Source organism: Trachypithecus francoisi, unplaced genomic scaffold (assembly GCF_009764315.1).
Source record: "Trachypithecus francoisi isolate TF-2019V2 unplaced genomic scaffold, Tfra_2.0 Contig00586, whole genome shotgun sequence".
Taxonomy (NCBI): Eukaryota; Metazoa; Chordata; class Mammalia; order Primates; family Cercopithecidae; genus Trachypithecus; species Trachypithecus francoisi.
The window spans coordinates 6,356,986-6,381,940 of NW_022680749.1; the positions used below are offsets into that span (position 1 = coordinate 6,356,986).

The 24,955-nt window shown below is 38.5% G+C and overlaps 1 protein-coding gene across 2 annotated transcripts in view; it reads right to left on the reverse strand.

Annotated features, from left to right (window-relative positions):
* Window positions 1-24,955, reverse strand: part of RNLS (renalase, FAD dependent amine oxidase) — a 332,009-nt gene that overhangs the window by 19,688 nt on the left and 287,366 nt on the right. For both annotated transcript variants that reach the window (XM_033215708.1, XM_033215705.1), the window contains exon 6: window positions 21,438-21,613. In XM_033215708.1, the coding sequence (XP_033071599.1) occupies window positions 21,438-21,613 (176 nt within the window). The remainder of the gene's footprint in view (window positions 1-21,437; window positions 21,614-24,955) is intronic.

Below are 24,955 nucleotides of genomic sequence, written 5' to 3' on the forward strand. Positions count from 1 at the left end.
AACTTCAGTGCTGCTGCTACAGTGGAACAATACTATTAGCCACTGAGTAAAGTTCCATAATATAAGAAAGGAAGGGCTGGGACATGAAAGTTGAAAACAGGTTTTTTTTTTTTTTTTTAATTTATACACAAAATATTTTCTATTGGTCAAATTTAAAATGTAATGTTTCTACTTCTATTAGGGGTGTATTTATCCTTAATGTTCTCCTATTTTTAAAAAATCCTTTTGGGGTTTGACGAAAATCCAACAAAATGTTGTTAATTCCTCTACACACAACTAACCAAAATGCAATTTGGTAAGAGATGTTTGATGTTTAAAAGCCTTTTGAGTCCTTAAAATAGCAAGCTACAGGGGCTGTGTCTTACTTATCTTTGTATTTCTGGTATCTATTACTCCACTGTATATGACTGGCATTGAACAATATTTGCTCAAAGAATAAATCAACACAGGCCAACAAAAAAGCTAATTCAAAGTTTTGAAATTTTTATATTCTCAGTGTTCAAATGGTCTCTAAAGGTGGTGGAATTTTTTTCTCTATGAAAATAATTTTCTTTAGTTTCTGAGTCTCTAAATTTTGCTTTCCCACCCCCACCCTCCAAATAACCATGTTATTAACCACCTATTTTGTCACACTTAACCCCTCACCACTCTATCCCAGTTCCTGAGCAACTGAATTGCCCAGCACAACACCTATTCTGATTTAATTTTAAAAATTCTTTCTTAAAACAGTTGATTCTCTATGTTCAGATTTTTGTAGCAAAGTAGAAATCATACACATATGAAATACATGTGTTATATTATTAAGAGAAGTGAGGATTAAGATTATTTCTTAACCATACACTGCATCTTACTAAAGATAAGTGATACTCCAAACTGGGATAATAATGATAAATTGGGGAGCTTATTATATCGTTTAATCTATTTTTAGATATCTTTCTTTGATAATTGAACCTCTTTTGGCCACAGATTTTTGAGGCTCTCAGTTCTAATCATCTTATGCTACGGTACTTAATATTGATAAAGAGCTTTATCAACACATGGGTGCTTTCCTGCAGAGATGGTACATTTTTAATTGGTTCTTATGTGTTGTGTTCATCATTTCATCTTTCCTCTGTTCTACTCATCTCTCCAGTGTTCTATTATATTTAATGGTGATTTCATAAACTCGTTTCTTTGTTGTGCTTTAGAGAAAGGCTTACTTGTATTGTTGACTCCTGATTACAGAGCTCTGTATCTGGTACCACAGAGAGCTGCTATAAAATTACTATTGGTTGGAATACCCTAGGTGTGAAGAAAGCAATGTGGTTTGGTCAATTCTCAGTGGAGCTTTTCATTTTATTGGCATTTGTCTATTCTATTTTAATAAACCATTGGGTAGATGCAGTCAGAATGTGCCACAAATCAATTACATGATCCATGTAGTAGCTTTAGTGGGCTCAAACTGCAAAGGACATCCTTTGCTGAAATTGTATATTCAATTGTTGAGGTCTAGATTGACTGTTTAGATCTCTTCTATCTTTTAAAACCCTGAAAATACTGGAGCAAACTCTTTTGACGAGGACTTGTTCGGAACAAGCACACAATAAAGAATGAAATACGGTTTTCTCTAGTACTACTGAAGTAATAATGGACAGAACAATAGTCATATTACATTCTCCTTTAGAGTTTTTAATTTAATAGAAAATTGTTCTGCCCTTCAGCAAGTTTTAGTGTATTCATTCATTGATTCTTCAAATATTTGTTTTGTTCCCAGTAGTTGCTGAGCACTATGAAAAGTGTGAGGGTACAAAAACCAGTTCCTTTCTGTAAACTGATTTAACAGATTTGGAATTCTTTTGCTTTCATCTAAATATAAATGCTCTGCCACAATTTCTCAAAGGATCCAACTGCTTGGGATTCTAGGATGCAAAGGACTGAAAATGCTTTCCATGGTGAGTCCAGAGATAAACTGAAAATCACTTTTCCTCCTGAACTGGGCCTTACTACTACCTCTTCCCCCTCTGTAGGTTGACAGCTGGTTAATTTCCCACAGACTCAATTTTTCTGCATTTCTTCTCCCATTCCCTATTTATTCTTCTTGATGACCCAGAAGCATGACATTGACATTTCTTTCTGGTTCTCATTCATGTTGAATGGACCCAGTGACTTTATATCTGGGCCATAAGATTATGGCAAAAAAGAAATCAGCATTTTGATCTTCAGGTCTAGAAACGAACTTCCTTCTACTTTTAATACTGTGAAAATTAAATTAAAAGTATTAAAAAATTTAATACTGTGTTCCTCAGAAAGACAATAATGTAGAATAAAAAACACAGGTGGTTTTAAAAGTCAGCTTAATTGAATCTATCTATAGTAAAATTTATTTTTTGTGTGTATTGTTCTATATATTTTGACAACATATACAGTTGTGTAACAGCCACTACAAATAACAGAGAACATTTCCACCACCCCCTAAATTTCCCTTATGCCGCACTGCAGTTAATCCCTTCCTCTCAATCACAGCCCCTGCTAACACTAATCTGTTTTTTGTCTCTACAGTTTTACCTTTTCCAGAAAGTCATACACACAGACTTTGAGTCTGACTTCTTTCACTGAGATGATGCTTCTGAGATTCATTTACGTTACTATAAATATTTCTAGTTTGCTCCTTTTTATTACTGAGTAGTTTTTCATTTATGGATGTATAATATTTACTCACTTAGCAGGTGATGAATATTTAGGTTATTTCCACTATTTGGCAATGATTAATAAAGCTGCTCATATTATTTGGATACAGGTTTTCATGAGGATACATGCCTTCATTGTTCTTGGGTAAATCTCTAAGGGTGGTGTTGCTGGGTCGCATGGTAAGTGCGTGTTTAACTTTGTAAGAAACTGCCACAGTATTCCTCAAAGTGGCTGTGCCATTTTGCATTCCTACCAGTGATATGTGAGAGTTCCAGTTGTTTCACATCCTTGCCAGTATTTGTCATCTTCAGAGTTTCTGATCCAAGCCGTGACTGGTTTCTTTCATGTAGCATGTTTTCTTGTAGGTGTGTCATGGTATTTCATTGTGGTTGTAATTTGCACTTCCTTAATGACCACTGATGGTCATTATCTTTCTGTGTGCTCAACTGCCATTCACATCTCTTCTTTTTGTGTGTTTTGTGAAATACACATAAAATTTGCAATTAGTGACCGGTAAACATTAATCTGCTTTCTGTCTCTATGGATTTGCCTATACTGCATTTTTCATATGAATGGAATCATTCAAGAGGTTATCTTTATGACTGGCTTCTATCATATAACATGTTTTCAAGGTTCATCCATGTTACAGCATGTAGCAGTACTTCATCCCTTTTTATGGCTGAATGATATTCCCCTGTATGGATACAATATATAGTTTATCCATTCATTAGTTGATAGACATTCAGGTTGTTTCCACTTTTGGCTAAAGTGTGCTGTTATGAACATTTGTGTATGCAGTTTTGTTTGAACACATGCTTTCATTTCTTTTAATTATACATCTAGGAGTGGAATTGCTGGGTCATATTGTAATTCTATGCTTAACTTATTGAGGAATCACCAAGCTTTTTTCCACAGTGGCTGCACCATTTTACATGCCCACCAGCAAAGTACAAGTGTTCCATTTCTTCACATCTTCTCTAACACTTGTTATTCTGTATCTTACAGCCATCCTAATGGAAGTGAAATAGTATCTCATTGTGATTTTGATTTGCATTTCCCAAATGAATAATGATTTCACACACCGTTTCATGTGCTTATTGTCCATTTGTATTTCTTCTTTGGCAAAATGTCTATTCAAGTCCTTTGCTCATTTTTTAATTGGGTTGGGTTTTTCTTTTCTTTTCTTCTTTTTTTCTTTTTTTTGCTGTTGTAAGAGTTCTTTATACATTCTAGATAGTAGATTCTTATCAGATATGTGACTCATAAATATTTTCTCCCATTCTTTGGGTTATCTTTTCACTGTTTTGATAATACTTTGATGAACAAAAGTATTGAAGTCCAAATTATCTTTTCTTTTGTTGCTTATATTTCTGGTGTCATATCTAAGAAACCATTGCCAAATCAGAGGTTATGAAGATTTACCAATACGTTTTATTCCAGAAGTTTTATTATTTTACCTTGCACATTTAGGTTTTTGATCCAGTTTGAGTGAATTTTTGTGTGCAGTGTGATGTAAGGGTCCAGCTCACTCTTTTGTATGTGGATATCCAGTTGTCCCTGCACTATATATTGAACTAGATTATTCTTTCTCCATTGAATGTTCTTGAGAATATTGTCATAAATCAATTGACTATAGCTATGGGTTTATTTCTGAACTTTCAATTACATTCCATTGATCTATGCCTGTCCTCATGTCAGTGCCACAGTGTCTTGATTACTGTAGTTTTGCAGTAAGATTTGAAATGAGAACGTATGAGTCCTCCAACTTTGTTCTTTTTTTTTAAGATTGTTTTGGCTATCAGGGGGTCCTTGTGGTTCCATATAAATTTTGGCTTTTTCATTTCTGCAAAGGCCATTGCAATTGTGATAGAGACTGAAACGAGTCTGTAGATCACTCTAGTTGATACTGCCATCTTAAAAATATTACATCTTTCAATATATGATGTGTTTTCATTTATTCAGGTCTTTTTAAATGTCTTTCAGCAATGTTTTGTAGTTTTCAGTGTAGAATTCTTATAACTCCACAGTAAATTCACATCTCTTCTTTAGTGAAGTACTCTTTTAGGTCTTTTGCCCATTTTTAGATGATTGTGCTGTTTGTTTTTTAAATTATTGATTTGTGAGAGTTCTTTGCATATTCTGAATACTAGCCTTTTACTGATAAACGCTTTTACAGATAGTCCTTCGCAACATTTTCTCCAAGTCTGTGGCTGTCTTTTCATTTTCCTAATAGTGTCTTTCAAAGACACTGTTTTTGATTTTAATTAAGCTCAATTAATCAGTTTCTTTCTATATGGTTTGTGCTTTTTTGTGTTCTATCTAAGAAATGTTGCCGGGCACAGTGGCTCATGTCTGTAATCCCAGCACTTTGGGAGGCCGAGATGGGCAGATCATTTGAGGTCAGGAGTTTAAGACCAGCCTGGCCAAACCCGTCTCTACTAAAAATACAAAAGAATTAGCCGGGCACTGTGGTGTGTGCCTGTAGTCCCAGCTACTCAGGAGGCTGAGGCAGGAGAATTGCTTGACCCTGTGAAGGGGAGGTTGCAGTGAGCCAAGATTGCACCACTGCACTCCAGCCTGGGCAATACAGCAAGACTCCATCTCAAAAAAAAAAAAAAAAAAGAAATGTTTACCAAATCCAAGGTCATAAAGATTTTCTCCTATGTTTTCATCTAGCAGTTTTAGAATTTAAGGTGTTATGTTTAGGTTTATGATCCATTTTTAGTTAATTTTTGTATATGCTCTGAAACATCAACTTTTGAACATAAAGTTGTGTTTTCCAAATTCTATTTTGTTGTTCACTAGTTCTTTAAGAAAAATGTTCAATAGGAACATTGATTTCCTCATTTAAAGCAAAGATAATGTTGGTTTTTTTTTTTTTTGAGATGGAGTCTTGCTCTGCCACCCAGGCTGGAGTGCAGTGGCCGGATCTCAGCTCACTGCAAGCTCCGCCTCCCGGGTTTACGCCATTCTCCTGCCTCAGCCTCCCGAGTAGCTGGGACTACAGGCGCCCGCCTCGTCGCCCGGCTAGTTTTTTGTATTTTTAAGTAGAGACAGGGTTTCACCGTATTAGCCAGGATGGTCTCGATCTCCTGACCTCGTGATCCGCCCGTCTCGGCCTCCCAAAGTGCTGGGATTACAGGCTTGAGCCACCGCGCCCGGCCGCAAAGATATGTTTACTTCCTGATCTGTCAGAACAGTTGTGAGGATCAAATGAAAACAAGTATACAAGTGTTTTCTAAAATCAGAGTATAAATGTTAACTATGATTATCTCTAGCTGACAGCAGCCAAAAAAGAATGGTATAAGAAGGTATCATAATTGGGAGAAAGCCAGAACTTAAAAAATTACTGCAGTTAAGTGAGGTGTTTAAAAGCACTAGCTTTTAAATAGGCCTGCATTTGAATGCCAGCTTTGCCACTTCCTAGCAGCTGAAATACACATAAGATACCTGAGCCCTCTAATCCTCACTTTTCTCACCTATGTGATGGGGAAGGGATACAAACTCCACAAGGTGGCTGGAGTATAAAGTGAGTCACATACAGAGCCCATTGAGCTACAGTGAGTAAGGAATTAATAAGTTGCATTCTTGAAAAAGAGAGAAAGAGAGAGAGAGACTGTCTAATAAAATGCTGATGTGAATTATCATGGTATACATTAGTGCTACAACACACGATGGCAAAGATCAAGTTCAATTTCCACCAAACTGAGCTACTGGTCATTCCTCAAGTGTCCTTTGCCTCTTTTGCTTCTGAAAAAGTGCATGTGTTCTTGGGACATTGCTCCAGCATCACTGACTTTACCTGTCTCCCTCATCTTGAAGGATTTAGCTCAAGTGACATCTTCTTTTAGGAAGCTACCTCTTACCACTTCCTCCCCAAGTCTGCTCTGTGCTCACATAGTATGTTGTACATAGTTTTTGTATAGCAAACCGTACTATATCAGGATTATGTGCTTATTGGTTACCCTTGCTGATTGATTATATGGGAAACTCTTTACAGGAAGGGAGGTGTCTTTGAGTCTTTAGAACCCAGTTCAATGTTTGACACATAGTAGAAGCTCAACAAATGTGTGTTTAATGAACAGATGAGTATATGGTATTAATTTATAATGTGGATATGACTACTAAACTTTTTTTCTTTGTTAGTTTTATAGCATAATACTGATGTTTACTTAAATAGAGCAAGTAGATTTACTCTTTATGGGAAAGTGTTGAAATAGGGCCTATTTCTTGTAGAGCATCTATGCCTCTGTAATAACATCCAACATCCAATGTTAAGCATTAATGCTGGGTGCAAGTGAATATATTTAGTATTTGCCCAGTACCAATGACACAGACTCCTTTTTAAAGTTTTTAATAAAGTATTTGCTGGTCAAAATAATTAGTTATTCTGAATAAGTGTGATACTGACTACATGGCAGAGTAAGTCCCAAGAGTATATGAGAAAAAAATGACTTCATTAAATTCTTACATGTTAAAACACTTAATAGTTTATGTAATATGGAATTTTGTAAAAAGGGGAAATATCTGCCTATATAAACTTCAATTAAACTGTGACTGTACATCCTAATTCAATGATCAGAATTTCTCAGCTGATGATCTCACACATATGTACTACCTCATAATAAACCACTGAAACAAGTGGTTAGTTATGTGCTGATGACAAGGAGGTAGGCAATTACTCAACGCAATGCTTATGACTGACACCTGTTAGGTTTTCTGATGTTGATAAACTGGGTCATACTATAGTCCACCTATCCCAAAGGGCGCATTTTGGTTATGCAAAGGTCACTATAACTTATGATACATAGGCAAGATACTCTTGTGACCATAATTTCTTGTTGGGAAATGTTGACTCATGGCCCAGCTGTGTTAAATTATCAAACACTGGAAAATGTGCAAGTTTTAGTTTAGGAATGATTGGCAGGAAGCTGGAAAATCTTTAAGCTTAAAAAATAGCAACAACAATAAACCACTGGCAAGAGTTCCTTGTGTCCGCAGGGATCTACCACTTCCATCACACCTTGTACTGATGTTATTCAACATTCCCTTATGGTAATGACTAAGTGTCATAGTCCCTGGCATTGAATTGGACCTAGTGAAAAATTCCTATCCAGACTATTTACTTATATAAAACAGAGAGAAGAGAAAAGAGATAAACTTTGAAAAGATAAAAGAGTGAAAAAGAAAAGAGAAAAAGTGGGACATGTGGGCATGAATAGAGGTAATCAAGAAAAGAGAGCAACGTTGGCCGGGCGCGGTGGCTCAAGCCTGTAATCCCAGCACTTTGGGAGGCCGAGACGGGTGGATCACAAGGTCAGGAGATCGAGACCATCCTGGCTAATACGGTGAAACCCCGTCTCTACTAAAAAATACAAAAAAAAAAAATAGCCGGGTGAGGTGGCGGGCGCCTGTAGTCCTAGCTACTCGGGAGGCTGAGGCAGGAGAATGGCGTAAACCCGGGAGGCGGAGCTTGCAGTGAGCTGAGATCTGGCCACTGCACTCCAGCCTGGGCAACAGAGCGAGACTCCGTCTCAAAAAAAAAAAAAAAAAAAAAAGAAAAGAGAGCAACGAACACAGAGCTAAGCTACCGACAAAGAAATGACCATCAAAGCACTGTCATCCCATCTCCTCCTCCTCTTACTGCTACTACTGGTAATATTAATTGATAACTTGCTTTGTACTAATGTCTGTAGTAAATGTTTTCTACTGTGTTCTCTCATTTCACCTTAACCACAAGTCTAAGGGGTCTGTTCAGTTGTTACCATTTACAGATGAGAACCTTGAGACATAGAGTTACAGTCCAGCCTGCCCAAAGGTTTGAAATGAGTCTGTGTTATACCAAAGTCCAAGATCATAATTACCTCACATTATTAAAAATCCAGGAATTATAAAGCACAAATATGGGAGAAAAGTCATAGGAATTGTGGCAGATTAACGAAAAGAGCTTGATTTTATTATAGAAAAGAACTACGAAACAAAACACCTAACGTACTTTAACTGATAAACACAATTGATTGTTGTCTTTCAAAGTACTTATCTTAGAAGGCGATGTATTTATATCCATGATGATGAACTGGCCAATGTCTTTGAAGGTTGTCAGATTTAAAATTACTTTTAAAATCAGTTTACTGGCTACATTAAAACAGATAAACAAATATAAGCCAGCTGTATGTTTTTTAGTTACCTCTAAATTTTTTTAATTGTTAAGACTGTATTTAAATGAGTTAAGTACAAATGATTGTGGTTTTTAAAACAATAAATTGAACCTCAGGTTTCAAAGACCTGATACAACTGATGATATATTGAAGAATATGTGTCAGACTATGAAAGAGATGCCCAGTTTTATTGAAATAAGCATGCAGTTTGTCGAGGTGGCTGACTACTTTGAAGAGGACAACAATCTTTTGGATTTACAAGTTTGTTGTATTTATGATATCAGCCACTACCTTCCAGTTCCAGCTCATCTAAAGGGAGAAAATGAGGGTAACAGAAAATGCAGGGGGAAGGCAAGATGGCTGACTAGATGCAGCCAGGTGGAATGGCTCCTACCAAGGGACCAAGGCAACTGGCATGCTCCTAATAGATCTTCAGAAGGAAGGCACCCAAAGTGGACCGAGGGAAGACACAGAAGCTGGACTAAAGAAGGAGAAAGCTGGGAACACTGCATGGGGCTACTGAACACCCGGACTCATTACAGGCTCACAATGGCTCCAGGGGAGTCGGTGAGTTGAACAGGCGAGGAGCAACCTGCTCTCACCATAGGCCTGTGGAACTCTGGCAGGAGAAGACTCCTCAATCACCATGGAAATCAAGTTGGCAGGGAGAGCTGCTTAGAGAAGAGGTGGGGGCAGCAAGCCAGTTGATGTGGAGCCCAGATGGTTTGGTGTGGGAGGATCAGTAGTGAAGTACAGCCAGGGATGGCCATGCCACTAGGCTTGACTTGCTCCTAGGAGACTCTAGCCCTAGACGAACTGTTGGACTTGATCTCCGAAAGATTATCTTGCCCATTAGATGGGGCTAGGTTGACCTGAGAACCAGCTCAGGCCATGCCTGCTTGCAGGGCAGCCCCAGGTATCCTGGGGCCCTACACCATAGCTTCTGTACTGGTGGACTGTGCCTGATGAGTGCAGAGCTCCAGTAGGGCAGCCTCTACAATCATGCACCAGCCTGCCTACTCCTTCCCCATACTACAGCTTCCCCAAGGCCCATGGCAACTGTCTACATTGCTTTGCTGGTGCATGTCTGCATGGGGTGGGTTTTGCTTCTCTTCTGCGAGAATGCACTCTGCCCACCCTCCCCCGACCAACCACCATTGCAGACAGCCTTGGTGGGCACAAAACCAGACAGCCTCACCTCCATTAGTGCCCCACCCTTGTATTAACACTGCACAGAGAACAGCAGATCCTCTTCTTCCCTGAGTGATCGCTCCCACTTCCAGTGCAAAGAGAAGGCACCCAGACCTGTGCCAGTCAGCACCCTGCCCCTGAGCCAACATCACCTCCAGTGTGACTGTGCACACAGTCACCAACCGTGTTGCCTCCACCAATGTGGTGAACACCCACAGGGAGGCATGTACTCTGGCATCTGCTAATACTCTGCTGCAGCAGCCATATCTTGGTCCCACCATCACCGTGGGCTGTTAACCTTGAGGAGCCAGAGAACAAAGTTGGGGCCCACTACGAGTCCTGCAGAGTTACGGCACGCAGTCCAGGAGGTGGGAGCTAAGTGTTGGCCCCCTACAGTCTTTCAGAAATGAAGCCAGTTGGTTGAATCAACCTTATGCCACAATCAAACTCTCAAGGTCATCACATAGGATAAAAGAGGCAAAAAATCCAAACGTCAGCAACCTCAAAGACTGAAGGTACATAAGCTCACAAAGATGAGAAGGAATCAATGCAAGAACTCTGAAAACTCAAAAAGCCAGAGTGCCTTCTTTCCTCCAAATGACCACATTACCTCTCTAGCAAGAGTTCTGAACTGGGCTGAGACGGCCAAAATGACAGAAATAGAATTCAGAATATGGACAGGAATGAAGAACACTAAGCTACAGGAGTATGTTGAAACCCAATCCAAGGAAGCTAAAAATAATGATAAAACAAGGCAAGATCTGACAGACAAAATAACTGGTATAGAAAAGAACATAAACGACCTGAAAGAGCTGAAAAACACATTACAAGAATTTCATAATGCAATCACTAGTATTAGCAGCAGAATAGACCAAGTGGAGGAAAGAATCTCAGAGCTTGAAGACTGGCTTTCTGAAATAAGATGGTCAGACAAGAATAGAGAAAAAAGAATGAAAAAGAGTGAACTAAACCTCTAAGAAATATGGGAATATGTAAAGAGACCAAATCTATGAATCACTGGTGTTCCTGAAAGAGATGAAAAGAATAGAACCAACTTGGAAAACATACTTCAGGACATTGTCCATGAGAGTCTCTCCATCCTAGCTAGAGAAACCAACATTCAAATTCAGGAAATGCAGAGAACCCTAGTAAGATACTTCACAAGAAGATTATCCCCAAGATACATAATTGTGAGATTCTCCAAGGTCAAAATGAAAAAAAAAATAATGTTAAAGGTGGCAAGAGAGAAAGGTCAGGTAATCTACAAAGGGAAATCTATTAGACTAACAGCAGACCTCTTAGCAGAAACTCTACAAGCCAGAAAAGATTGGTGGCCAGTATTCAATATTCTTAAAGGAAAGAAATTCCAACTCAGAATTTCATATCTGGCAAAACTAAGCTTCATAAGCTTAAAGAAGAAGAAGAAGAAATAAGAATCTTTACAGACAAGCAAATACTGAGGGAACTCGTTACCACCAGACCCGTCTTACAAAAGAGCTCCTGTGGGAAGCACTAAATATGGAAAGGAAGGATGGTTACCAGCCATTACAAAAACACACTGAAGTACATAGACCAGTGACACCATAAAGAAACCACATAAACAAGTCTGCAAAATAACAAGCTAACATCATGATAACAGGATCAAGTATACACATACCAGTACAAAACTTGAATACAAATGGGTTAAATGTCCCAACTAAAAGAGAAAGAGTGGCAAGATGGATAAAAAACCAAGACCCATTATGCTGTCTTCAAGAGACCCATCTCACATGCAATAATGCATATAGGCTCAAAACAAAGGGATCTACCAAGGAAATGGAAAAGAGAAGAAAGCAGGGGTTGCAATCCTAGTTTCAGACAAAACAGACTTTAAACCAACAAAGACAAAAAAAGAAAGGTATTACATAATAGTAAAGGGTTCAATTCAACAAGAATATCTAACTATCCTAAATATATATGCACCCATTACAGGGCACCCAAATGCATAAAGCAAGTTCTCAGATACTTTCTTTCTATTTTTTTTTTTGAGACGGAGTCTCGCTCTGTCGCCCAGGCTGGAGTGCAGTGGCCAGCTCTCAGCTCACTGCAAGCTCCGCCCTCCGGGTTTACGCCATTCTCCTGCCTCAGCCTCCCGAGTAGCTGGGACTACAGGCGCCCGCCACCTCGCCCGGCTAGTTTTTTTTTTTTGTATTTTTTAGTAGAGACGGGGTTTCACCGTATTAGCCAGGATGGTCTCGATCTCCTGACCTCGTGATCCGCCCGTCTCGGCCTCCCAAAGTGCTGGGATTACAGGCTTGAGCCACCGCGCCCGGCCAATACTTTCAAATAGACTTAGCCTCTGACACAATAATAGTGGGAGACTTTAACACTCCACTGACAACATTAGGCAGATGATAGAAACAGAAAATTAACAAAGATATTCAGAACTTAAACTCAGCACTGGATCAAATGGAGCTGACAGATATCTACAGAACTGTCCACTGAAAAACAACAGACTATACATTCTTCTCATTGTCACATGGCACACACTCTAAAATTGATCACATAATAGGAAGTGAAAAATTCCTCAGCAAATGCAAAAGAACTGAAATCATAACAATCTCTCAGACCACAGCACAGTCAAATTAGAAATCAAGACTAAGACATTCACTCAAAACCATATAGTTATGTGAAAATTGAATAATCTGCTCCTGAATAACATTTGGGTAAATAATGAAAATAAAGACAGAAATCAGAAAGTTATTTGAAATTAATGAGAAAAAAGATACAACATATCCAAATCTCTGGAACATAGCTAAGGCAGTGTTAGGAGGGAAATTTATAGCACCAAATGCTCACATCAAAAAGTTAGAAAGATGTCAAACTAACAATTACATCACAACTAAAATAACTACAGAACCAAGAGCAAATACATCCCAAAGCTAGCAGAGACAAGAAATAACCCAAATCAGTGCTGAACTGAAAGAGATTGAGATACAAAAAAATCATTCAAAAGATCGATGAATCCAGGAGCTGTTTTCTGGAAAAAAATTAATAAAATACATAGACTGCTAGCTAGACTAATAAAGAAGAAAAGAGAGAAGATCCAAATAAACACAATAAGAAAAAACAAGCAGTATATTACCACTGACCCTACAGAAATAGAAACAACCATCAGAGAATATTATGAACACCTTTGTGAACATAAACTAGAAAATATAGAATAAATGAATATATTCCTGGATACATACACCCTCCCAAGACTGAACCATGAAGAAACTGATTTCCTGAACAGACCAATAACAAGCTCTGAAGTTGAGTCAGTAATAAATAGCCTATCAACCAAAAAAATCCCAGGACCAGACAGATTCACTGTTGAATTCTAGCAGATGTACAAAGAACCAGTACCATTCCTGCTGAAACTATTCCAAAAATTTGAGGAGAAGGGACCCCTCTGTAACTCATTCTATGAGGTCAACATCATCCTGATACCAAAACCTAGCACAGATATAACAAAAAAAGAAAACTTCAGGCCAATATCCTTGAACACTGAGGCCAAAGTCTTCAAAAAAACACTGGCAAACAAATCCAGCAGCACATCAAAATCTTATCCACCATGATCAAGTAGGCTTTATCCCTGGGATCCAAGGTTAGTTCAACATATGCAGATCAAAAATATGATTCATCATGTAAACAGAACTAAATACAAAAACTACATGATTACCTCAATAGATACAGAAAAGGTTTTTGATAAAATTCAATACCCCTTCATGTGAAAAACTCTCAATAAACTAGGTATTGAAGGAACATACCTCAAAATAACAAGAGCCATCTATGACAAATCCACAGCCAACATCATACTGAACAGGCAAAAGCTAGGAGCATTCCCCTTGAAAATCAGCAAAAGACAAGGATGCTCTCTCTCACCACTCCTATTAAACACAATTTTGGAAGTCCTGGCCCACCCGGGCAAGCAGGCAAGAGAAAGAAATAAGGGGCATCCAGATAGGAAGAGGAAGTTGAACTACCCTGTTTGTAGATGGCATGATCCTATATCTAGAAAACCTCACAGTCTCAGCCCAAATGCTTCTTAAGCTAATAAACAACTTCAGCAAAGTCTCAGGATACAAAATCAACATGCGAAAATCACTAAATCACTAACACTCCTATATACCAACAATAGTCAAGCCGAGGGCCAAATCAGGAATGCAATCCCATTCACAAGTGCCATAAAAAGAATGAAATACCGGCTCACGCCTGTAATCTCAGCACTTTGGGAGGCCGAGACGGGCGGATCACAAGGTCAGAAGATCGAGACCATCCTGGCTAACACTGTGAAACCCCGTCTCTACTAAAGATACAAAAAATTAGCCGGGTGCGGTGGCGGGCGCCTGTAGTCCCAGCTACACGGGAGGCTGAGGCAGGAGAATGGCGTGAACCTGGGGGGCGGAGCTTGCAGTGAGCTGAGATCAGGCCACTGCACTCCAACCTGGGTGACAGAGCTAGACTCCGTCTCAAAAAAATAAATTAAAAAAAAAAAAATAAAGAATGAAATACCTAGGAACACAGCTAACCAGGGAGGTGGAAGATCTCTTCAAGGAGAACTACAAAACGCTGCTCCAAGAAGACAGAGATGACGCAAACAAATGGAAAAGCATTTCATGCTCATGGATAGGAAGAATCAATATTGTTAAAATGGCCATACTACCCAGAGCAATTTATAGATTCAATGCTATTGCAATTTTTTTTTTTTTTTTTGAGACGGAGTCTCGCTCTGTCGCCCAGGCTGGAGTGCAGTGGCCGGATCTCAGCTCACTGCAAGCTCCGCCTCCGGGGTTTACACCATTCTCCTGCCTCAGCCTCCCGAGTAGCTGGGACTACAGGCGCCCGCCACCACGCCTGGCTAGTTTTGTGTATTTTTTTTAGTAGAGACAGGGTTTCACTGTGTTAGCCAGGATGGTCTCGATCTCCTGACCTCGTGATCCGCCCGTCTCGGCCTCCCAAAGTGCTGGGATTACAGGCTTGAGCCACCGCGCCCGGCCAATGCTATTGCTATTAAACCACCATTAACATTCTTCAAAAAACTAGAAAAAACTATTTTAAAATTTATATGCAACCAAAAAAGAGCCTGAATAGCCATGGCAATACCAAGCAAAAAGAACAAAGCTGGAGGCACTAAAACAGCATGATACTGGCACAAAAACAGACACATAGGCCGGGCGCAGTGGCTCAAACCTGTAATCCCAGCACTTTGGGAGGCCGAGACGGGCGGATCACAAGGTCAGGAGATCGAGACCATCCTGGCTAACACTGTGAAACCCCGTCTCTACTAAAAAAATACAAAAAACTAGCCGGGCGAGGTGGCGGGCGCCTGTAGTCCCAGCTACTCGGGAGGCTGAGGCAGGAGAATGGCGTAAACCCGGGAGGCGGAGCTTGCAGTGAGCTGAGATCCGGCCACTCCACTCCAGCCTGGGCGACAGAGCGAGACTCCGTCTCAAAAAAAAAAAAAAAAAAACAGACACATAGACCAATGGAACAGAATAGAGAACTTAGAAATAAGGCCACACACCCACAACTATCTGATCTTTGACAGCCCTGATAAAAACAATGGGGAAAGGATTCCCTATTCAATAAACGATGCTGGGAGAACTGGCTAGCCATCTGCAGAAGACTGAAACTGGACCCCTTCATTATACCATACACAAAAATTAACTCAAAATGAATTAAAGACTTAAGTGAAAAACCCAACACTATAAAAACCCTGGAAGACAACCTAGGCAATACCATTCTGGACACAGGAAGAGGCAAAGATTTCATGACCAAGATGCTAAAAGCAATTGCAACAAAAGCAAAAATTGACAAATGAGATCTATTTAAAGAGCTTCTGCATAGCAAAGGAAACTATCAACAGAGTGAACAGACAGCCTATAGAATAAGAGAAAAATTTTGCAAACTATGCATCTGACAAAGGTCTAATATCCAGCATCTGTAAGAAACTTAAGAAATTTACAGGAAAAAAACAACCGCATTAACAAATGGGCAAAGGACATGTGCAGACACTTCAAAAGCAGACATACACATGGCCAAGATTCACATGGAAAAAAGTTGAACATCGCTGATCATTAGAGAAATGTAAATCAAAACCACAATGAAATCTCATACCAGTCAGAGTGGCTGTTATTAAAAAATAACAGATGCTGGTGAGGTTGAGGAGAAAAAGGAGTGCTTACACATTGTTGGTGGGATTGTAAATTAGTTCAACCATTGTTGACAGTGTGGCGATTCCTTAAAGACCTAAAATCACAAATGTCATTCAACCCAGTAATCCTATTACTAGATGCATACCCAAAGGAATATAAGTTGTTCTATTATAAGGATACATGTACACATATGTTCATTGCAGTGCTATACACAATAGCAAATACATCAAGTTAATCTAAATTCCCATCAATAATAGACTGGATAAAGAAAAGGTGATACATATACACCATGGAACACTATGCAGCTATAAAAAAGAATGGGATCATGTCCTTTGCAGGAAAACATGGATGGAGCTGGGGGCCATTATCCTTAGCAAACTAATGTGGGAACAGAAAACCACATACCGCATGTTCTCACTTATAAGTAGGAGCTAAATGATGAGAACACATGGACGCATAGAGAGGAGCAACACACCCTAGGGCCTATCAGAGGGTGGAGGGTATAGGGTGGGAGAAGGGAGAGGATTAGGAGAAATAATGGATACTAGGCTTAATACCTGGGTGATAAAATAATCTGTACAACAAACCCCTATGATACAAATTTACCCATACAACAAACCTGCACGTGTACCCCTGAGCTTAAAAGTTAAAAAATAAGAGAAAGAAAAAGAAAATGCATCAGAAAAAGCAAGAAAAAATTAAAATATCAATTACCGCCTGACCTTTCAATGCTGAAATTAGACACTATTACTCACCAGAAATTAATCTCATGAGGGAATAATGTAAGCGTACAGGTGGTCTCAAGCTCTTCCGTGTGCACACCCACTTCCCCCACCAAACAAAATCTGTAAGAAAAATTCTGGCCTTCAGCCATTGCCCATTTCCCCTTTTCTCTCTTACTCCTTTTAACACCTAGCAGTACTATGGGTAACTAAGGTAATCAGCTGGAAAAGGCCTGAAGGAACCAAATGGAAACTTTTATTGAAAAGGGCAAAGACGTCCTTGTTTAAGAGGTGGGAGGGGAATAAAAAGATAGAGTCAAAAGTGAAGAATGTGAATGGAAGGTTGAAGAAAGGAAAGAAAAAATGACAAGCCTACATGGCTGATTGTCAGCAAAAGTTTCTGTAGGTTATTAAGGGAGCAAAGAGAGGATTCAAAGGAGTTTTCATAAGAGGGTCATACAAGGAATGAGGAGAGCTTTCCAAAAGGGTTGTGAATGATAAATTTTGGAAATTCTTTAAAGTTCTATAAGAGATACCAGTAAAGATTGGAGTTATTTTAAATACTGTTTGTGGCCAGGTGCGGTGGCTCATGCTTATAATCCCAGCACTTTTGGGAGACCAAGGCAGGCAGATTGCTTGCGTCCTGGAGTTTGAGACCAGCCTGGGCAACATAGCAAGACCCCGTGACTACAAACATTAAAAAAAATTAACCGGGAACAGTAGTGTGCACCTGTAATCCCAGCTACTCAGAAGGCTGAGGTGAGAGGATCACTTGAACTAAGAAGTTTGAGGCAGGCTGCTGTAGTCAGCTCTGATCATGCACTGCACTCCAACCTGAGTGAGAGTTAGATCCTACCTCTGAAAAAAACAAAACAAAACAAAACAAAACAAAAGAAAGAGAAAAGGTTCAAGCTCAGGGCAAAATATTAAATGAAGATATATAACTATAGAAGATAACTGATTTCTAATTGCACTGTACAAGCTTACAAGGTAGTCCACATCCACATCCATTTATTTTTCCAAAGATATTGAATTTCAATCTATTCATTCATTTCCTCCCCCTAAGTTCCTCTCCTGATTTCCTTGGTATCTGAATGTACATTTGGAGACTAAAAAACAAAGTAATCATGACAGTGTTAAATAAAGAAAGGAAAAGGGCCACTAACATTTTCTGGAATTGAAGAAAGATGGGGAAAATTTGAGCTAAACCTGAATGCAAAGCAGAAATTTACTATAGTTTGAGAAGGACATCATGATAGACACTGAAACGAAGGAAAACACAGCATAAAATAATGGTCAGAGTATTAGGGTTATCAAACTGATTAAATGTCCCCTGTCAAGGTACATGGAAAGACATTTTCAGTAATTCTGCTTCTAGTGAAAGAGTTAATCTATCATCCTTGTTACAGAAACCTTAATTCAATGCATAACCGACTAAGAATCAAGTCATATTAACTGGCAAAACATTTAAATTATGGAAGGCAAATAGCTGCAAAAGGGAGGAACTGAGAACCACAAAAAATCTGCCATTGCTTTTCTGTTTGTTTGAACCACCTACTCAAGTGCTTTATTCAAATTAAAAATGGGATGCACAGAAACAGTTCCTAAGTCTTTCAAAAAACGCCTTCTTTCTTCACCTGCCTCTTTCCTAAGAGCAGCACCCACAAGAATGCACCATTATCTTACCCAAGACAAACTTCAATTTCGAGTCTTAGGAGAAGGCCGTCAGCAAATATTAGTCTCTAGGGTTTCCTGAGCAGAGTACTAGGCATATTGTAGGCATTCATTAAATGCTTATTGAATAAGTGAGTTACCAAATGAATACATGAAAAAACATTTTTTACCCCACTGCTGCAATTGTGGATATGGATATGCGACATTAGGAACAGCACTAGGCTTGGGAGAGCAACACCAAGGAAATCAGAAACTGTCCCCACACAAAATACTCCTCTTATCTCTTGCAGATAGCAGCTGTTCCCTTAGGGTGGCTTGAGTCTTATAGGGCTGATGCTCTCTCCAGAGGTTTTATGAGGAAGAGGGAAACAATGCCTCATTAAGGGGTCCATCAGGGGATTTGGGAGAAAGGAGGGTGTGGCAGGCAGAAGTAATGCCCCTATCACAGACATCCATGTCTTAATCCCTGGAACCTACAAATATGTTATGTCAATGGAAAGGAAGATTTTAGGTTGCAGATGGATTAAAATTATGAGTCAGCTGAACCTGAGATGGCGTAAGTATTCTGGATCACACAGGTGGGCCCAATGTCATCACAAGAGCGAGGCAGAGGAAAAGGTCAGAGGGGAAGAAGGATTTGACCTGGCTTTGAAGATCGGAGGGGTCTGAGGCTGAGGAATGTGGGCAGCTTCTAGAAGATGACAAAGGCAAGAAAATGGATTTTCTCCTAGGGCCTCTAGAAAGGAATGCAGCCCTGGCCACACCTGGATTTTATTCCAGTGCGACCCATTTTCGACTCTTACCTCCAGGAATGTAAGATAATAAATGTGTGTTGTTTCCCACTACCAAGTTTTTGAGAATTTGTTACAACAACAATAGGAAATATAAGGTGGGTGAAGAGGATGGAAGGATTTGAGAGGCAGGTAGACTGGTTTCGTCATTATTACCTGGGGGGATTTAAGGAAGTTATTTCATCTCTGTGAGGCTTCGTGTGCTCATCACTATAGTTTTTCTAAAACTAACAAACTCATAAGACTGCTTTTAAAAAATACATATTTAAAATAATCTATTTAGGGTTTATCTTTACCACTAGATACATTTTTAATTTGAATTTTTTCTATTTTTAAATTGACTTCACTTGTTTTTTTTTCAGAACAGTTTTAGATTCATAGCAAAACTGAGAGGAAGGTATAGAGATTTCTAACATGTCCCCTACCCTCCCACATTTCTACCATAAATGAATGTTACGTTCTGTAAAATGATCCTCAAGGTACTATGAGAAGTATATGAATAGTGGAACATGCAAACTTCTAAGTCTGCATGATAACTTACTCCTTTTCAGGTTTTGCAGCCAATGTAGACTTCATGACTTCAGAGTTGTAAATATAGTGAGATAATTTCAACATCCAAATTGTAACAAAATTATTGCTAGGGTTTGGAGGTACATTGTGTTCAAAGATTTTTATTAAATCTTTGTTTAATAAAAACAAAGTTTGTGATATTGCACAACTTTGATTAGGCCATTTTGTGATTAGGACAAATCTATTTTTATTAACACATCAAATATTAAGAAATAAGTAGATTTTTAAACCCACTTTTTCAGTTTATTAATAAATTACAAGAAAGGCATGAGAGGAAACCTCATAAACGAATGTTTCTTTTAAAGGAGTATTTATAAATCACAAAGCGACTTGATGTGTAATATATCTAGCTTCAAAATATATCAACAAGATTATTTCCCTGTTTTCTTATTCAAGCCAACTTAAAATTGAGTTCAATATCACTTAAAGAGAATAGCTATTTAGATTTTTCAATGCTTTTAAAAGGAAAAAGTAAAGTCTTCTAAAGTGACCATGATGTGCTTAAGTAAATATTTTCCCCAAAGGTTCACTGTATAATTTAACTTGAGAAGATAAGAGTAAAACATAGACCTGCTGCAATATTTTAGGAAGTAATTTACTATTTCCTCTGATTTTGGAAAGCCCTTTAAAATATACAAAACCAACTGCAATTTCCCACAACACCACTTTTTCTAAAGGCTTCACAGCTTGGCTAACCAATAGGGATGATAAATCAGTTCGTCAACAAGCTCAGAAATCCCAGGAAAAAAATGGAAAACTCACTGCTTTTTCTCCTGTATCTGCCCTTTGCTTCATTGTCCCCTAAATGACTTTACTGCTGAGTTTACGGATCAAAAGGCTTTTTCTACGAATACTCACTTCCATTGAAATATGCAGAAATTTTCAGAAAAAGTCAACATTTACTTAGTATAAGGAGCTTTAAGTTTGAACTAGTAGAGTGATCAGCAGGTTTAATCTAACCCTGAAAAACAGCTCAACTAGCTGTCCCATGCAGGTACTTATCTCTCTCCCACAAAGAGCTCAGCTGGCAGCAGTCAAAACCAAAGTGGAAACTTAATAAAAATGAAAATTGTGGTAGCAAAATACACTTACAAGGTTAATTTGACATATTGCAAAATTTTGGGAAGTTATAGTGGTTTCTAAGTATTCACAGTACTGATCTAGAAGAAGTCCAAAGAAACAGCTGCATTTGGAGATATAAGCTGCCTTGTCTGAAGAGAAGACCTCAGAATATCAAGGTTTGTAAGTCTTGAGATAGAATTTGAAGATAACATTGGTGAAAATTGTATGCACTTCTTGTTGAGAAACAGCAGGACAATAAAACCCGCAGAAGTTATATTTATGTGTTGGGCAACCACATATTTGCTCTAAAGATCACATAGTTAATTTCTTTTACTAGAGAATGCAAAGGATAAAGAAGTAACATCAGTTCTGTTAGCCTATTAAGAAAATTGTTGTGCTTAGACCACTGGATTATTTGATTACCTGTGAATGTCTCCATTTTTGGCATTTGGTAGCAATTGGCTGAGGCAAACCTGGCAAAATGTTTTCCAGCTGCTGGAAGATTAACTCCTGCACATCCTCAATGCTGTGTTCCAAGTATGTAACTCCAAATGGGACAGTGGTGTGAATCACGAGGGAAGGCCCAATTTCTGATGACTCTGTGGCATAAGAGGATCATAAAGATGCATCTTAAAGTGGGTAGGAGGCAAGCATCTCTCAGGATTGCAATTCAAACTAAAGAATTGATCACAATAATCAAGCAATAAATGGAGGAAAAACTTATTCTAATCTTTAAAGCATAAATTAGGCATTTCTGAAATTCAAAATCAAACTTCTCTGAAAAGGAAGACAGATTAAAGAGAAGTTTTAGTGAACAGATTGTCAGATATTGCTAAAGAACTGGAAGAAAGGGTAGAAGTTCATTTAATATGAACTGCCTTGGATATAATTATATTTAGGTTTGTCTTCTCTTATTCACAAAATTTCTAGCTCTTCAGGGCAGGGTCCATTTTTTAATACAGAATCTATAATCTTCATAAATTCTGAGAACAAAGTAGATATTCAATAAATACTTGTCTCATTCAATTAATGCTTAATGGGTTGAAATATATTTTGTTGAAATTACACAAATGTCAGAACAAAAAGAAACCAAGCTCCTCTCTAAAAACAGACTTGTCCTCATAATATTCTTCTCTATGTTTTAATTGCCATTTCTTTATGTTTTAATCAGCATTAAAAATAAAAGTCTGTCTCATTCAAAACATGAAGCAACTTTCCATTTTTGTTTGTCATTGATTTTTTTGCTGTCTGTTCGTAATCACAAATAATGAATATCTGCTTTGTATCATTCACTCCTTAGTAGAATATAGAGCAATCAAATAAAGTCTGAGTTGAAAGAAACATAAGTAACTGAGACATTAGAAAGCACCGTCTTGGAAGAATATTAACAAGAATTTGTCTGCTATTATTTGTTTGAATCATGCATAAGAGAAAGCTGAGAGGAAAACAATGATAGATGTAAAACATACGAATATAATATGAAAGTTGGAACCTCCCCCTCCTGAGAGAAGAGAATATTAAGGTGTGTAAGGCACTGATAGGAGATGTCAAACCTGATTCTGGAAATTCTTTAACTTGGGATTGTAAAAGGTAATACAATGATCTAGTTGAGTTACAGCAGTACAATTGACACAGGAAAGAAAGAGTTGACATAAGCCACTTACTCACTATGTGCCCGCTTAATCTCTTTACATTTCAGTTACATTTCAGGTTGTTTTTTTTTTTTTTAAATGAGAATAAGTTAGTAGCCACCACATAGGTCTATGATGTGCATTAAATAACATAGTATACATGAAATACTCAGCAGAGTTTCTGACACAGAGTAGGTGCTTAATAAATGTAAGCTATGGGAATGGAAGCAATAAGCCAGATACATGGGTAAAGCTTCCTGAGCGTTGCCTAAATTATAGGTGTGAGTCATGTTTTATGAAAGTACTTCATTTTTCCATTGCACTCAGCACAAGGAACCCTGGCTTATGAATTTTATGGCAAAACACAAGAGAAGAGAGTCCCAACATGCTGCAGACTTTTTAAAGTGCAGTGAATGCTTCCAAAGAGTTTCACGTACATGAGGTGAGGGACCTGAATTCAGAATTTGTGCAGTAAATACAACGGTAAGCTGGACTGTACAGTATTTTCACCTCACAGTAGCTGAAACAACTTGCAAGAGGAAACAGGGGCCATCTCTTTGAATGTTCAATGTGTAACCTGTCAGTAAAGACTTTACAGGTTCTGTATAGAGGGAAGGACCCAGGAGTGGGAAATCTCAATTTCTTTCACAGAATACTACCACAGTGAGAAATCTGTTGCATATTGCCTTAGGAAGTGTTATTTATGTTATCAGTTAATAAACTAAGGGAGGCTTGTTCACAGTGACAGGTTATCAGTGCCACCCCTCTTCCATACTGTCAGGCCTCTGAGCCCAAGCTAAGCCATCATATCCCCCAGTGACCTGCACATATACATCCAGATGGACTGAAGTAACTAAAGATCCACAAAAGTGAAAATAGCCTTAACTGATGACATTCCACCATTGTGATTTATTTCTGCCCCAACCTAACTGATCAATGTACTTTGTAATCTCCCCCACCCTTAAGAAGTTTCTTTGTAATTCTTCCCACCCTTGAGAATGTACTTTGTGAGATCCAAACCCTGCCTGCAAAAGATTGCTCCTAACTCCACTGCCTATCCCAAAACCTGTAAGAACTAATGATAATCTACCACCCTTTGCTGACTCCTTTTTCGGACTCAGCCCACCTGCAACCAGGTGAAATAAACAGCCTTGTTGCTCACACAAAGCCTGTTTGGGGGTCTCTTCACATGGACGCGTGAGACACATACAGTACCACATCTTCCCAGCAACAGAGAAAACTACTAGGTCAGCATTCTGAAGCAGGGAAGTTGAGGCTCTGAGTTGACTTATCCATGGCAGGCTTCACAGGAAAATGAATGCTAGCTGCATGCTGAGAATTGGGAGGTTGCACTGACCCAGCTATTTATTCTAGGGGGAACTCATAAAATCACTAAGACCAGTGATGGTGTGATGCCAGGTTTCTTCCATTTACATTAACCATCCACTCCACGGAGAGCAATAAAAAATGAAATTTAAGACCTAAAGTGAAATAGTTCTTGCATAACAATGAGAGAACAACCTGGCTACTTATTTTTATTGGAATCGTATATTTATTTTGAAAATTTAGATGAAAATTTGAATAGCTATGACTGAAAACAGTAAGTTTTTGGGAAAAGCTCCCCCAACCCTAAATTAGAGCATATTTTCAGAAGCTAAAGTCTAAAAATACAAAGAGCCAAGCAGAATTTAAACGTGACCAAAGTTTGAAAATAGAGCAGTATAAAAAGCCACAAATATGTTAATAGGATTTAGAGCATAAATTCACATAATCATTATTCCTTGGTCATGGAGAAGTTAATGATGCTACTTTTCTTTTTCTTTTCTTTATTCAGTTTAACAAGAATATTACCTAGTTTTTGGCATTTTAAATGTAAAGCTCATAGTAAGTTGACAATTATTTCTCTACTTTGGGAAATCAATGGCTATAGAGTCAGAAGATAAGTATTTGAACCTCTGCAACCTTCAGTAGCCCTGTAATCGTGGACAACTTAATCTCTCAGGCTTCACTTTTTTCCATCAATTAAAAGGGAGCAACACTACTGACCTTACAAGCCTGCTATGAGGATTAAATGAATTACCCACATAAAAGCCTTCCTTCAAACATAAAGTGCTACACAAACAGAAGGCATTCCTCGGTAATATTCTTGTTTTCACCTCTCCACTGTTGAAAGAGCAGCTTTGGAAAGGGATAACAGAATTGACTTCTCTCAAAGCATTAAGATTGATCATTATATCAACACCCCAGGGACAATGGAAGACTATTCCTGGGTATAGGCAGAGCAGGATTTGATTTTTTGTGTGTTTTGTA